This window comes from Pseudophryne corroboree, chromosome 2, assembly GCF_028390025.1.
Source record: "Pseudophryne corroboree isolate aPseCor3 chromosome 2, aPseCor3.hap2, whole genome shotgun sequence".
Classification (NCBI taxonomy): Eukaryota; Metazoa; Chordata; class Amphibia; order Anura; family Myobatrachidae; genus Pseudophryne; species Pseudophryne corroboree.
In genome coordinates, this window is record NC_086445.1 from 385,267,012 (window position 1) to 385,283,263 (window position 16,252).

Genomic DNA, 16,252 nt, shown 5'->3' on the forward strand with positions numbered 1-16,252 from the left:
TGATAATTATTGTCTTATTTAATCGTAACGTTTAGGTTCTGTAATCTGAAGTCACATACATCCAAGTGATGTTATTAATATAGGTAAACCATTTATAGCCATGATGAAGCAGGAACTACTGCTAATGGCAAATTATGGTTGTCAGAACCTGATTCTATTCTCCTCACCCCTCCCAAAGGTAAATCCAAAAGACTTGGACTCCAAATATGCCTACATCCAGGTCACCCACGTCACGCCTTACTTTGAAGACAAGGAACTGCAGGAAAGAAAAACAGAGTTTGAAAAGAGCCACAATATACGGCGTTTTGTCTTTGAGATGCCATTTACCCTCTCTGGGAAGAGGCAGGGAGATGTAGAGGAGCAGTGGAAGCGGCGCACTATACTTACCGGTAAAACAACATGATATATCTGTATTTGTAAAGCAACTTTAATTCTCTCCTGAAACATATTGTACAAAAAGGTTACAAACAAAGAGAAGTGGTTATACTGCATCCATAATGAGGTGGTATATATATGTTTTCTCTGACGTCCTAGTGGATGCTGGGACTCCGTCAGGACCATGGGGAATAGCGGCTCCGCAGGAGACAGGGCACAAAATTTAAAAGTTTGACCACTAGGTGGTGTGTACTGGCTCCTCCCCCGATGACCCTCCTCCAAGCCTCAGTTAGGTTTTTGTGCCCGTCCGAGCAGGGTGCAATCTAGGTGGCTCTCCTAAAGAGCTGCTTAGAAAAAGTTTGTTAGGTTTTTTATTTTCAGTGAGTCCTGCTGGCAACAGGCTCACTGCAACGAGGGACTTAGGGGAGAAGAAGTGAACTCACCTGCGTGCAGGATGGATTTGCTTCTTAGGCTACTGGACACTAGCTCCAGAGGGACGATCACAGGTACAGCCTGGATGGGTCACCGGAGCCGCGCCGCCGACCCCCTTGCAGATGCCGAATAGAGAAGAGGTCCAGAAACCGGCGGCAGAAGACGTCTCAGTCTTCATGAGGTAGCGCACAGCACTGCAGCTGTGCGCCATTGCTCTCCGCACACTTCACACCAGCGGTCACTGAGGGTGCAGGGCGCTGGGGGGGGGCGCCCTGGGCAGCAATGTAATATACCTATTCTGGCTAAAATATATCACATATAGCCCCTGGGGCTATATGGATGTATTTAACCCCTGCCAGGTTCCAAAAAAACCGGGAGAAGAAGCCCGCCGAAAAGGGGGCGGGGCCTATTCTCCTCAGCACACAGCGCCATTTTCCTGCCCAGCTCCGCTGCGAGGAAGGCTCCCAGGACTCTCCCCTGCACTGCACTACAGAAACAGGGTAAAAACAGAGAGGGGGGGCACTTATTGGCGATATTTATAATATTTGAGCTGCTATAAAGGGAACACACTTATTAAGGTTGTCCCTATATATATTTATAGCGCTTGGGTGTGTGCTGGCAAACTCTCCCTCTGTCTCCCCAAAGGGCTAGTGGGGTCCTGTCTTCTATCAGAGCATTCCCTGTGTGTCTGCTGTGTGTCGGTACGTGTGTGTCGACATGTATGAGGACGATGTTGGCGTGGAGGCGGAGCAATTGCCTGTAATGGTGATGTCACCCCCTAGGGAGTCGACACCAGAATGGATGGCTTTGTTTATGGAATTACGGGATAGTGTCAGCACGCTACAAAAGTCGGTTGACGACATGAGACAGCCGGCAAACCAGTTAGTACCTGTCCAGGCGTCTCAGACACCGTCAGGGGCTGTAAAACGCCCTTTACCTCAGTCGGTCGACACAGACCCAGACACTGACACTGAATCCAGTGTCGACGGTGAAGAAACAAACGTATTTTCCAGTAGGGCCACACGTTATATGATCACGGCAATGAAGGAGGCTTTGCATATCTCTGATACTGCAAGTACCACAAAAAGGGGTATTATGTGGGGTGTGAAAAAACTACCGATAGTTTTTCCTGAATCAGAGGAACTGAATGAAGTGTGTGATGAAGCGTGGGTTACCCCAGATAGAAAACTGCTAATTTCAAAGAAGTTATTGGCATTATACCCTTTCCCGCCAGAGGTTAGGGCGCGCTGGGAAACACCTCCTAGGGTGGATTAGGCGCTCACACGCTTATCAAAGCAAGTGGCGTACCCGTCTCCTGATACGGCCGCCCTCAAGGATCCAGCTGATAGGAGGCTGGAGAATACATTAAAAAGTATATACACACATACGGGTGTTATACTGAGACCAGCAATCGCCTCAGCCTGGATGTGCAGTGCTGGCATAGCTTGGTCGGAGTCACTGTCTGAAAATATTGATACCCTGGATAGGGACAGTATTTTACTGACTATAGAGCAGTTAAAGGATGCATTTCTTTATATGCGAGATGCACAGAGAGATATTTGCACTCTGGCAACAAGAGTAAGTGCGATGTCCATATCTGCCAGAAGAAGTTTATGGACGCGCCAGTGGTCAGGTGATGCGGATTCCAAACGTCATATGGAAGTATTGCCGTATAAGGGGGAGGAATTATTTGGGGTCGGTCTATCGGATCTGGTGGCCACGGCAACGGCCGGAAAATCCACCTTTTTACCCCAGGTCACCTCCCAGCAGAAAAAGCCGCAGGCTTTTCAGCCGCAGTCCTTTCGTTCCTATAAGAACAAACGAGCAAAAGGACATTCCTATTTGCCCCGAGGCAAAGGAAAGGGTAAGAGACTGCAACAAGCAGCTCCTTCCCAGGAGCAGAAGCCCTCCCCGGCTTCTACAAAGGCGTCAGCATGACGCTGGGACCTTACAAGCAGACTCAGGGGCGGTGGGGGGCCGCCTCAAACATTTCAGCGCACAGTGGGCTCACTCGCAGGTGGACCCCTGGATCCTGCAGGTAGTATCTCAGGGTTACAGGTTGGAATTCGAGAAGTCCCCTCTTCGCCGTTTCCTAAAGTCTGCTTTGCCAACGTCTCCCTCCGACAGGGCGACTGTATTGGAGGCCATTCACAAGCTGTATTCTCAGCAGGTGATAGTCAAGGTACCCCTCCTACAACAGGGACAGGGGTATTACTCCACGCTATTTGTGGTACCGAAGCCGGACGGCTCGGTAAGACCGATTCTAAATCTAAAATCTCTGAACCTGTACATACAAAAATTCAAGTTCAAGATGGAGTCACTCAGAGCAGTGATAGCGAATCTGGAAGAAGGGGATTTTATGGTGTCCTTGGACATCAAGGATGCTTACCTTCATGTTCCAATGTGTCCTTCACACCAAGGGTACCTCAGGTTCGTGGTCCAAAACTGTCATTATCAGTTTCAGACGCTGCCGTTTGGATTGTCCACGGCACCCCGGGTCTTTACCAAGGTAATGGCCGAAATGATGATCCTTCTTCGAAGAGAAGGCGTCTTAATTATCCCTTACTTGGACGATCTCCTGATAAGGGCAAGATCCAGAGAACAGCTGGAGGTCGGAGTAGCACTAACCCAAGTAGTGCTCCAACAACACGGGTGGATTCTGAATTTTCCAAAATCCCAACTGATCCCGACGACACGTCTGTTGTTCCTAGGGATGATTCTGGACACTGTTCAGAAAAAGGTATTTCTTCCGGAGGAGAAAGCCAGGGAGTTATCCGATCTAGTCAGGAACCTCCTAAAACCAGGAAAAGTATCTGTGCATCAATGCACAAGAGTCCTGGGAAAAATGGTAGCTTCTTACGAAGCGATTCCATTCGGCAGATTCCATGCACGAGTCAAGCCTGGAGACGTCTCTTCACATAAATATACTGGAGCTAAGAGCAATCTACAATGCTCTAAGCCTGGCAAAACCTCTGCTTCAGGGTCAGCCGGTGTTGATTCAGTCGGACAACATCACGGCAGTCGCCCACGTAAACAGACAGGGCGGCACAAGAAGCAGGAGGGCAATGGCAGAAGCTGCAAGGATTCTCCGCTGGGCAGAAAATCATGTGTTAGCACTGTCAGCTGTGTTCATCCCGGGAGTGGACAACTGGGAAGCAGACTTCCTCAGCACGATCTGCACCCGGGAGAGTGGGGACTTCATCCAGAAGTCTTCCACATGATTGTGGTCCATTGGGAAAGACCAATGGTGGACATGATGGCGTCCCGCCTCAACAAAAAACTGGACAGGTATTGCGCCAGGTCAAGAGACCCTCAGGCAATAGCTGTAGACGCTCTGGTAACACCATGGGTGTACCAGTCAGTGTATGTGTTTCCTCCTCTGCCTCTAATACCAAAAGTACTGAGAATTATACGGCAAAGGGGAGTAAGAACGATACTCGTGGCTCCGGATTGGCCAAGAAGAACTTGGTACCCGGAACTTCAGGAGATGCTCACGGAAGATCCGTGGCCTCTACCTCTAAGACGGGACCTGCTTCAGCAGGGACCGTGTCTATTCCAAGACTAACCGCGGCTGCGTTTGACGGCATGGCGGTTGAACGCCGAATCCTAAGGGAAAAAGGCATTCCGGAAGAGGTCATCCCTACCCTGGTAAAAGCCAGGAAGGAGGTGACTGCACAACATTATCACCGCATTTGGAGAAAATATGTTGCGTGGTGTGAGGCCAGGAAGGCCCCGACGGAGGAATTTCAACTGGGTCGATTCCTACATTTCCTGCAAACAGGATTGTCTATGGGCCTCAAATTAGGGTCCATTAAGGTTCAAATTTCGGCCCTGTCGATTTTCTTCCAGAAAGAATTGGCTTCAGTTCCTGAAGTCCAGACTTTTGTAAAAGGAGTACTACATATACAGCCCCCGGTTGTGCCCCCAGTGGCACCGTGGGATCTTAATGTAGTTTTGGATTTTCTCAAATCCCATTGGTTTGAGCCACTCAAATCGGTGGATTTGAAATATCTTACATGGAAAGTAACCATGCTACTGGCCCTGGCTTCAGCCAGGAGAGTGTCAGAATTGGCGGCTTTATCGTATAAAAGCCCATATCTGATTTTCCATTCGGACAGGGCAGAACTGCAGACGCGTCCTCACTTTCTGCCTAAGATGGTTTCAGCGTTTCACCTGAACCAGCCTATTGTGGTGCCTGCGGCTACTAGCGATTTGGAGGATTCCAAGTTGCTGGACGTTGTCAGAGCATTGAAAATATATATTTCAAGGACGGCTGGAGTCAGAAAATCTGACTCGCTGTTTATACTGTATGCACCCAACAAGCTGGGTGCTCCTGCTTCTAAGCAGACGATTGCTCGTTGGATTTGTAGCACAATTCAACTTGCACATTCTGTGGCAGGCCTGCCACAGCCTAAATCTGTCAAGGCCCATTCCACAAGGAAGGTGGGCTCATCTTGGGCGGCTGCCCGAGGGGTCTCGGCATTACAACTCTGCCGAGCAGCTACGTGGTCAGGGGAGAACACGTTTGTAAAATTCTACAAATTTGATACCCTGGCTAAGGAGGACCTGGAGTTCTCTCATTCGGTGCTGCAGAGTCATCCGCACTCTCCCGCCCGTTTGGGAGCTTTGGTATAATCCCCATGGTCCTGACGGAGTCCCAGCATCCACTAGGACGTCGGAGAAAATAAGATTTTACTTACCGATAAATCTATTTCTCGTAGTCCGTAGTGGATGCTGGGCGCCCATCCCAAGTGCGGATTGTCTGCAATACTTGTACATAGTTATTGTTACAAAAAAATCGGGTTGTTATTGTTGTGAGCCGTCTGTTCAGAGGCTCCTACGTTTGTCATACTGTTAACTGGGTTCAGATCACAAGTTGTACGGTGTGATTGGTGTGGCTGGTATGAGTCTTACCCGGGATTCAAAATCCTTCCTTATTGTTACGCTCGTCCGGGCACAGTATCCTAACTGAGGCTTGGAGGAGGGTCATAGGGGGAGGAGCCAGTACACACCACCTAGTGGTCAAACTTTTAAATTTTGTGCCCTGTCTCCTGCGGAGCCGCTATTCCCCATGGTCCTGACGGAGTCCCAGCATCCACTACGGACTACGAGAAATAGATTTATCGGTAAGTAAAATCTTATTATTAAGTGTACTTGTGTATGTATAACGCTCTCCTGTAGTGGTCCAGCAAATAGGACATTTCTAGAAAATGATCTCATGCATGTCCTTGTCATCTCCAAGTTAGACTATTGCAACCGCTTTCTCTCCTGAGTCTCCCCTCTTATATTTATTCTCAATGCTGCGGCTCATCTTCTATTCCGCTCTCATTCATCCTCTCCTTAACTCTTTCATTGGTTCCTCTTTCCCTTCAAATTCCATTTTAAGCTACTCACCCTAACATTCAAATAACTTCTTAATCTTTCCTTTATCTCTGACCTTCTCTCAATCCACACTCCTCCCCTCACACTTTCTGCTCTTCCTCTGACTACCACCTTGCCTCTACAGGGATTACTTTCTCACACTCCTGCACCAGTACTTCTCCTTTGCAGCTCCCTTCTTCTGGATCTCACTCCCTGCTCTATCATACAGTCTACCACCATAAACTGTCCAAAACATGCCCTGACACGCACCTATTCATCAATGTGTATTAGATCTCCTCACAGTTTTAACATTCAGCTCTCTGCCATTTCACTTCACATTTATAGCACCAAATCCCCTAGACTGTTGCAGGCCCCTTGTTTTTCCCAAGCACTTTCTCCAGTGCACTCCCACTAAGGTAGTATGTGTTAACTTTCTTTTTTGCTCTTCCGACTGCACTGGATCATTTAGTGATACTGTATTTTTTTTCCTTGTACAGTCTGCTTTACTGTGTGTGTGTGTGTGTGTGTGTGTGTGTGTGTGTATGTATGTGTATATATATATATATATATATATATATATATATATATATATATATATATATATATATATATATATAAATATTGAATTGTTTGGGGGCGCGGCCTGGACGGGCATGGAGTAGCACTTGCACTGTGCAGCTCTCCAGCCACTATATCCTGATTCACCATCCTGATCCCCCCCTGGGTCTAATACTGGGGCCATAGCTTTCTAAGCGTTTACTGCCCCCCCTGGTGTGGGTTTGGCCCGGCTGCTGCTGTCTCCCGTGTTCTTGGAGCCCTGTCTGTGTGTGCCCTGATCTGCGCTGGGCCAGCGTGTGAAGCCGCGGACTCGCGCTCTCCTCCAACCGGAAGTCCGGCTCCCGCTGCCTGCCGCCGCCCGCTACAGCCAGCCATGCCGCTGGTGAGTGGGAGTGGAGAGCTATCATCTGCCGCCCCGTCTGCCTGCAGGAGCGCCCACTGTGCGGCTGCCCGGATCATCCTGCACTACCGCGGACTCGCGCTGCCCGGGAAACCGGAAGTTCGGCTCCCGCTATCTACCGCCGCCCGCTGCAGCCAGCCGAGACACTGGCGAGCGGGAGTGAGGAACCTGCATCAGCTGTGAGTGAGCCTGGAGGGAATACAGTGCGGCCACCCTGATCACCCTCTGCTGTCTGCCACTGCGGCCATTCTCTGGATCCCCTGCTGTGCTGCATGCCTATATCCTGACTGGGACCCAGGTACACGGGGCACGGGTCTGTTGCTGCGGGGAGGACTGATGTTTGGTGCTTCCATTGAGCTGGCTGGGTGACCCTTGTGCTGCATATACCCTTTCCCCCCTCCTCCTGCTTTACTCCTCCGGCTCACTGACCTTGCCCTCATCCTGTATGGTGCGGGCTCCCCGCTGAGCCTGGAAGATAGTGCTGGGGGACTGATCCTCTGTGCCTCACAGCTCTGTTTGGGGGTGATACTGCCTATTCCCCTGCTCCATTAGGCGGACACTTTACATTATAACCGGAGAATGTGGTCCTGTTATCTATCTATACATATCTATATACTCTCTCGCACCCGCTGGCCTCTCCGTAGGGTGTTGATGCGGGCGCCCCCCTCTTTTCTGCATTTGCTTTGATATATCCTGTTGGCTGGGTGGAGCGACACCGTGTTGTCCAAAATGGTGAGATGCCGCCAACATAGTGCGGCGGCGGGCGCGATGGAGAAGTTTATTTGTAACCCTGGCCCTCAGCAGCAGAGAGGAGAGACTGTACGGTTTGAGGCATCACCCCCATCTCCTGCGTATAGTTCAGCCTCCTCTGACCCACCGGATGCTGCATTGCAGAGAGTATTGGATGCGGTGACTGCCAGTGAGGCGCGTCTGGCTGATAAAATCGGGCAAGTGCAGTCTGATCTCTCCATTATCCATCAGGACCTCCAGCGGGTGAGAGAGAGAGTGGGAGAGGCTGAGACCCGTATATCCGCTGGGTCGCCGTACTGATGCTTTGGAATCTCAGATGACTGATGTGCGCAAAAAGCTGCCGGATATGGAAGGACGTCTACGGCGCAATAATGTCCGCTTCATTGGCCTACCTGAGAAGGAGGAAGGCTCATCTCCTGAAGAGTTTCTCGAAATATGGCTCCGGGATGCCTTTGGGTCTGAGGAATTTTCGCCTTACTTCACCGTTGAACGGGCTCATAGAGTTCCCAGGGGCTCCACCCGCACCTTTATTGCTAGATTCCTCCACTTCCGTGACCGGGACATAGTTCTGAAGCTGGCTCGTACAAAAGGCCCTTTAAAATGGAATGGGTCGCCCATATCAGTTTTCCCGGATTTTGCGGTCGATGTACCAAAAGATAGGGCTCAATTTTTGCCTGTTAAGAGGAGACTCCGTGAACTTGACCTGCCATTTGCCATGCTCTTTCCATCAAGACTGCGGGTGGTGGCTGATGGAGAAACAAAAATTTTTGCAACTCCTCGTGAGGCCATGGTATGGCTGGACAGACGATTTCCGGCGAGGCGTGCCCTTGCGGATCCTTGATTTTCCCATGTAGTTCTGGAAGCAGGATTTCTTTTCCTTATTATTTATTATGTTAGCTGTGATTATATATGTTATTTACTGCGGGGTGACAGGATGCAGGAGTGTCTGATAGCTTTTGGTTTCTATCTCATCCTCCGCTGTTCTGCCTCCACGGTTTAGACATGTTATTTGGTTATTCGCTTAACTGACCTGATGTCTCTTTTATGTTTTTGTTTTTTTGGGGGTGGGTGGGGGCTATATATATGGTTTGATATATATGGTTCTATAATATTCGTGTATGTTTCATTTTGTGTATTAGACAGACCTAGGGGGTGGATCTCTCTGATTTTCCCTCAATTTTTTCGGGGGGGAGGGGGGTTGTGGTTGGTGGCTGGAAGCTACCTCTTTTTTTCACGAGAGTCATTATATTCTTGGCCCCGATTAATGTGTGTTTGCACTAGTTAATGGTGCAACGAAGTTTTTTCTCTAACGTCCTAGTGGATGCTGGGAACTCCGAAAGGACCATGGGGAATAGCGGCTCCGCAGGAGACTGGGCACAACTAAAAGAAAGCTTTTAGACTACCTGGTGTGCACTGGCTCCTCCCACTATGACCCTCCTCCAAGCCTCAGTTAGATTTCTGTGCCCGGCCGAGCTGGATGCACACTAGGGGCTCTCCTGAGCTCCTAGAAAGAAAGTTTATTTTAGGTTTTTTATTTTACAGTGAGACCTGCTGGCAACAGGCTCACTGCATCGAGGGACTAAGGGGAGAAGAAGCGACCCTATGATAAATACCCCTGCCAGAATCCATAAAAAAAGCGGGAGAAAAGTCCGCGAAAAAGGGGCGGAGCTATCTCCCTCAGCACACTGGCGCCATTTTCTCTTCACAGTGCAGCTGGAAGACAGCTCCCCAGGCTCTCCCCTGTAGTTTGCAGGCTCAAAGGGTTAAAAAGAGAGGGGGGGGCACTAAATTTAGGCGCAATATTGTATATACAAGCAGCTATTGGGAAAAATTCACTCAATATAGTGTTAATCCCTAAATTATATAGCGCTCTGGTGTGTGCTGGCATACTCTCTCTCTGTCTCCCCAAAGGGCTGTGTGGGGTCCTGTCCTCAGTCAGAGCATTCCCTGTGTGTGTGTGTCGGTACGGCTGTGTCGACACGTTTGATGAGGAGGCTTATGTGATGGCAGAGCAGATGCCGATAAATGTGATGTCGCCCCCTGTGGGGCCGACACCAGAGTGGATGGATAGGTGGAAGGTATAAACCGACAGTGTCAACTCCTTACATAAAAGGCTGGATGACGTAACCGCTATGGGACAGCCGGCTTCTCAGCCCGCGCCTACCCAGGCGTCTCAAAGGCCATCAGGGGCTCAAAAACGCCCGCTCCCTCAGATGGCAGACACAGATGTCGACACGGAGTCTGACTCCAGTGTCGACGAGGTTGAGACATATACACAATCCACTAGGAACATCCGTTACATGATCCCGGCAATAAAAAATGTGTTACACATTTCTGACATTAACCCAAGTACCACTAAAAAAGGGTTTTATGTTTGGGGAGAAAAGGCAGGCAGTGTTTTGTTCCCCCATCAAATGAGTGAATGAAGTGTGAAAAAGCGTGGGTTCCCCCGATAAGAAACTGGTAATTTCTAAAAAATTACTGATGGCGTACCCTTTCCCGCCAGAGGATAAGTTACGCTGGGAGATATCCCCTAGGGTGGATAAGGCGCTCACACGTTTGTCAAAAAAGGTGGCACTGCCGTCTTAGGATACGGCCACTTTGAAGGTACCTGCTGATAAAAAGCAGGAGGCTATCCTGAAGTCTGTATTTACACACTCAGGTACTAGACTGAGACCTGCAGATAGTGCTGCTGCAGCGTGGTCTGTAACCCTGTCAAACAGGGATACTATTTTGCGAACATAAGACGTCGTCTTATATATGAGGGATGCACAGAGGGATATTTTGCCGGCTGGCATCCAGAATTAATGCAATGTCCATTCTGTCAGGAGGGTATTAGAGACCCGACACTGGACAGGTGATGCTGACTTTAAAAGGCACATAGAGCCTTATAAGGGTGAGGAATTGTTTGGGGATGGTCTCTGGGACCTCGTATCCACAGCAACAGCTGGGAAGAAAAAATTTTTACCTCAGGTTTCCTCACAGCCTAAGAAAGCACTGTATTATCAGGTACAGTCCTTTCAGCTTCAGAAAAGCAAGCGGGTAAAAGGCGCTTTCTTTCTGCACAGAGACGAGGGAAGAGGGAAAAAGCTGCACCAGTCAGCCAGTTCCCAGAATCAAAATTCTTCCCCCGCTTCCTCTGAGTCCACCGCATGACGCGGGGGCTCCACAGGCGTAGCCAGGTACGGTGGGGGGCCGCCTCAAAAATGTCAGCGATCAGTGGGCTCGCTCACAGGTGGATCCTTGGATCCTTCAAGTAGTATCTCAGGGGTACAAGCTGGAATTCGAGGCGTCTCCCCCCCCCCGCCGTTTCCTCAAATCTGCCTTGCCGACAACTCCCTCAGGCAGGGAGGCTGTGCTAGAGGCAATTCACAAGCTGTATTCCCAGCAGGTGATAGTCAAGGTGCCCCTACTTCAACAAGGACGGGGTTACTATTCCACACTGTTTGTGGTACCGAAACGGACGGTTCGGTGAGACCCATTTTAAATTTGAAATCCTTGAACACATACATAAAAAAATTCAAGTTCAAGATGGAATCGCTCAGGGCGGTTATTGCAAGCCTGGAGGAGGGGGATTACATGGTATCCCTGGACATCAAGGATGCTTACCTACATGTCCCCATTTACCATCCTCACCAGGAGTACCTCAGATTTGTGGTACAGGATTGCCATTACCAATTCCAAACACTGCCGTTTGGACTGTCCACGGCACCGAGGGTCTTTACCAAGGTAATGGCAGAAATGATGATACTCCTTCGAAAAAAGGGAGTTTTAATTATCCCGTACTTGGACGATCTCCTTATAAAGGCGAGGTCCAAGGAGCAGTTGTTGGTCGGAGTAGCACTATCTCGGGAAGTGCTACAACAGCACGGATGGATTCTATACATTCCAAAGTCACAGCTGGTTCCTACCACACGCCTACTGTTCCTGGGGATGGTTCTGGACACAGAACAGAAAAAAGTGTTTCTCCCGCAGGAGAAAGCCAAGGAGCTGTCATCTCTAGTCAGAGACCTCCTGAAACCAAAACAGGTATCGGTGCATCACTGCACACGAGTCCTGGGAAAAATGTTAGCTTCTTATGAAGCAAAATTCCATTCGGCAGGTTCCATGCAAGAACCTTTCAGTGGGACCTCTTGGACAAGTGGTCGGGATCGCATCTTCAGATGCATCGGCTGATAACCCTGTCTCCAAGGACCAGGGTATCTCTACTGTGGTGGCTGCAGAGTGCACATCTTCAAGAGGGCAGCAGATTCGGCATACAGGACTGGGTCCTGGTAACCACGGATGCCAGCCTTCGAGGCTGGGGGGCAGTCACACAGGGAAGAAATTTCCAAGGACTTTGGTCAAGTCAGGAGACGTCCCTACACATAAATATTCTGGAACTGAGGGCCATTTACAATGCCCTAAGTCTGGCAAGGCCTCTGCTTCAAAACCAGCCGGTACTGATCCAATCAGACAACATCACGGCAGTCGCCCATGTAAACCGACAGGAGGGCACAAGAAGCAGGATGGCGATGGCAGAAGCCACAAGGATTCTCCGATGGGCGGAAAATCACGTCTTAGCACTGTCAGCAGTGTTCATTCCGGGAGTGGACAACTGGGAAGCAGACTTCCTCAGCAGACACGACCTACACCCGGGAGAGTGGGGACTTCATCCAGAAGTCTGCCAACTGTTGGTAAACCGTTGGGAAAGGCCACAGGTGGACATGATGGCGTCCCGCCTAAACAAAAAACTAGATATTGCGCCAGGTCAAGGGACCCTCAGGCAATAGCTGTGGACGCTCTAGTGACACCGTGGGTGTACCAGTCGTTTTACGTATTCCCTCCTCTGCCTCTCATACCAAAGGTACTGAGAATAATAAGAAAACGAGGAGTAAGAACGATACTCGTGGTTCCGGATGGGCCAAGAAGAGCTTGGTACCCAGAACTTTAAGAAATTATATCAGAGGACCCATGGCCTCTACCGCTCAGACAGGATCTGCTACAGCAGGGGCCCGGTCTGTTCCAAGACTTACCGCGGCTGCGTTTGATGGCATGGTGGTTGAATTCCGGATCCTAAAGGAAAAGGGCATTCCGGAGGATGTCATTCCTACGCTGATAAAAGCCAGGAAAGAAGTAACCGCAAACCATTATCACCGTATTTGGCGAAAATATGTTGCGTGGTGTGAGGCCAGGAAGGCCCCAACAGAGGAATTTCAGCTGGGTCGTTTTCTGCACTTCCTACAGTCAGGAGTGACTATGGGCCTAAACTTGGGTTCCATTAAGGTCCAGATTTCGGCTCTGTCGATTTTCTTCCAGAAAGAACTGGCTTCACTGCCTGGAGTTCAGACATTTGTAAAGGGAGTGCTACATATTCAGCCCCCTTTTGTGCCTCCTGTGGCACCTTGGGATCTCAACGTGGTGTTGAGTTTCCTAAAATCACTTTGGTTTGAGCCACTTAAAACTGTGGATTTGAAATATCTCACGTGGAAAGTGGTCATGTTATTGGCCTTGGCTTCGGCCAGGCGTGTGTCAGAATGGGCGGCTTTGTCAGGTAAAAGCCCTTATCTGATTTTCCATATGGATAGGGCAGAATTGAGGACTCGTCCCCAGTTTCTCCCTAAGGTGGTATCAGCTTTTCACTTGAACCAACCTATTGTAGTGCCTGCGGCTACTAGGGACTTGGAAGATTCCAAGTTACTGGACGTAGTCAGGGCCTTAAAAAATTATATTTCCAGGACGACTGGAGTCAGGAAAACTGACTCGCTTTTTATCCTGTGGGCACCCAACAAAATAGGTGCTCCTGCTTCTAAGCAGACTATTGCTCGCTGAATTTGTAGCACAATTCAGCTGGAGCATTCTGCGGCTAGATTGCCGCATCCTAAATCAGTAAAAGCCCATTCCACGAGGAAAGTGGGCTCATCTTGGGCGGCTGCCCGAGGGGTCTCGGCTTTACAACTTTGCCGAGCTGCAACTTGGTCAGGGGCAAACACGTTTCCTAAATTCTACAAATTTGATACCCTGGCTGAGGAGGACCTTGAGTTCTCTCATTCGGTGCTGCAGAGTCATCCGCACTCTCCCGCCCGTTTGGGAGCTTTGGTATAATCCCCATGGTCCTTTCGGAGTTCCCAGCATCCACTAGGACGTTAGAGAAAATAAGATTTTACTCACCGGTAAATCTATTTCTCGTAGTCCGTAGTGGATGCTGGGCGCCCATCCCAAGTGCGGATTGTCTGCAATACTTGTATATAGTTATTGTTAACTAAAGGGTTATTGTTATGAGCCATCTGTTGAGAGGCTCAGTTATGTTTCATACTGTTAACTGGATATGGTATTACGAGTTATACGGTGTGATTGGTGTGGCTGGTATGAGTCTTACCCGGGATTCAAAATCCTTCCTTATTGTGTCAGCTCTTCCGGGCACAGTATCCTAACTGAGGCTTGGAGGAGGGTCATAGTGGGAGGAGCCAGTGCACACCAGGTAGTCTAAAAGCTTTCTTTTAGTTGTGCCCAGTCTCCTGCGGAGCCGCTATTCCCCATGGTCCTTTCGGAGTTCCCAGCATCCACTACGGACTACGAGAAATAGATTTACCGGTGAGTAAAATCTTATTTTTTTTTTATTTTTTTTTAGGTTTTGGGATCCAAGTATGCTGCATGTTGGGGGTGGTATACAGGGTGGGGGGCGACGGGAGGTTCTGGGCTGTAATTGTTTTTTGTGTGGAAGTTTGTTTTGATTGTATGTGGTTTGCTGCTGTACTATTTAGGCACTGGTGTCCGGTAACTGCATTTATGCATGGCGGACTTGGCTGGCTGCGGGGTGTTGTGCTTATTATGCTTCTGACGTCCTATGGCTGGGCTTAAAGTGCTGTCGTGGAATGTGAGAGGGCTCAATGATAAAGTTAAGAGGTCCCTGGTACTCCGACAGATTAGACATTATGCCGCTGATATTGTCTGTCTTATGGAAACTCACTTGGTGTGTGGTAAGATTCTTTCTTTGAAGAGACCCTGGGTGGGATGGGCGTACCATTCCATGCACACTTCTGCCTCTCGTGGAGTTTCGGTTCTTATTAGAAGGACCGTCCCCTTTGTGCTGGAGTCTATGCAAGCGGATCCCTGGGGGAGATATGTGTTTTTGAAATGTAGATTATTTTATGTTCCTGTTCTCCTTCTAGCTGTTTATGTTTAGTTGTTTCATTGGATGCTGCTAAGGCTTTTGATTTTGTGGAGTGGGATTATTTGTGGGAAGTTATGCGTAGATTCGGTATAGGCCCAAACTTTATTAAATATGTTCGATTGATGTATTCTTCTCTTTCGGCTAGGGTGGCGGTAAATGGTTTCGTATCTCACTCCTTTCCCCTATCTAGGGGTACGCGACAGGGATGCCCATTGTCCCCTACTCTGTTTGCTATGGCCATTGAACCCCTTGTATGACTCCTGAGGGCAGACGTGGGGATCTCTGGCTTTAAGGTGGGTGCCCGAGAGGATAGGGTGGCCTTATATGCCGATGACGTTCTGTGGATCGCTATGCTGAGTCTATGCCTAGGATCTTGGAAATTATTAACGAGTTCGGGCGATACTCTGGGCTCCTGATTAATTGGGAGAAATCCTTTATTATCCCACTCCGGGGCGAAGTTCCTGCCTCCCCATTAATAGCTCTCCCGTTGCGGTGGGTGGACTCTTTCAAATATCTGGGCATTTGGGTGTCTAATGATCCTCAAAAATTTTCCTCCCTGAATATCACTCCACAAATAACGTACCTTCGTAGTAGGGTGAAGGCCTGGGGGAAGCTACCTTTAACGGTCACAGGGAGAGTTAACATGGTAAAAATGGTTTTCCAGCCCAAACTTCTATATATTTTACAGCACTCTCCTGTTTATATTCCTCAGAAGATTTTTAAACAAATAAATGGGTTGCTTTCCTCCCTGGTGTGGGCTAGTAAGCGGGCACGTCTGAGACTGGATACCCTGACCAGGTCACGGGAACTGGGGGGTTTGGCTCTTCCCAACTTCCGTTTTTATTACTATGCGGCGCAACTGACACATGTTTGGGAGTGGGTTAACGATCTCGATGCCCTGGCTTTGCATTCACTGATGATGCACCATGACTATCCTGGTGGCTCCCCACTACAGCTACTCCTCTGCGGCAGCGTCAAAATGTCCACACTGCCACTAATTAAACAATCCATTTTGATATGGAAATTGGTGCACTCTGTGATGCATGGGCACGGTATTGATCCTGATACCCCACTGGATAATGTTTATGGGTTGCCGGAACTGTGTCAACTTCAAGTCCGGGAGGTCTGGGGAAACTGGGGAGTGTACTCTTTGGGCCATTTATATAGTGGTGGGACCCTTAACTCATTTCAGCAACTTCAACAAGCGCACAATGTCCCCTCAG

At 49.2% G+C, this 16,252-nt stretch overlaps 1 protein-coding gene across 14 annotated transcripts in view; it reads left to right on the forward strand.

Moving 5' to 3' along the window:
- The window catches only part of DOCK9 (dedicator of cytokinesis 9), a 513,264-nt gene that overhangs the window by 487,650 nt on the left and 9,362 nt on the right, over window positions 1-16,252 (forward strand). For all 14 annotated transcript variants that reach the window (XM_063953262.1, XM_063953265.1, XM_063953272.1 and 11 more), the window contains one exon: window positions 179-389. In XM_063953262.1, the coding sequence (XP_063809332.1) occupies window positions 179-389 (211 nt within the window). The remainder of the gene's footprint in view (window positions 1-178; window positions 390-16,252) is intronic.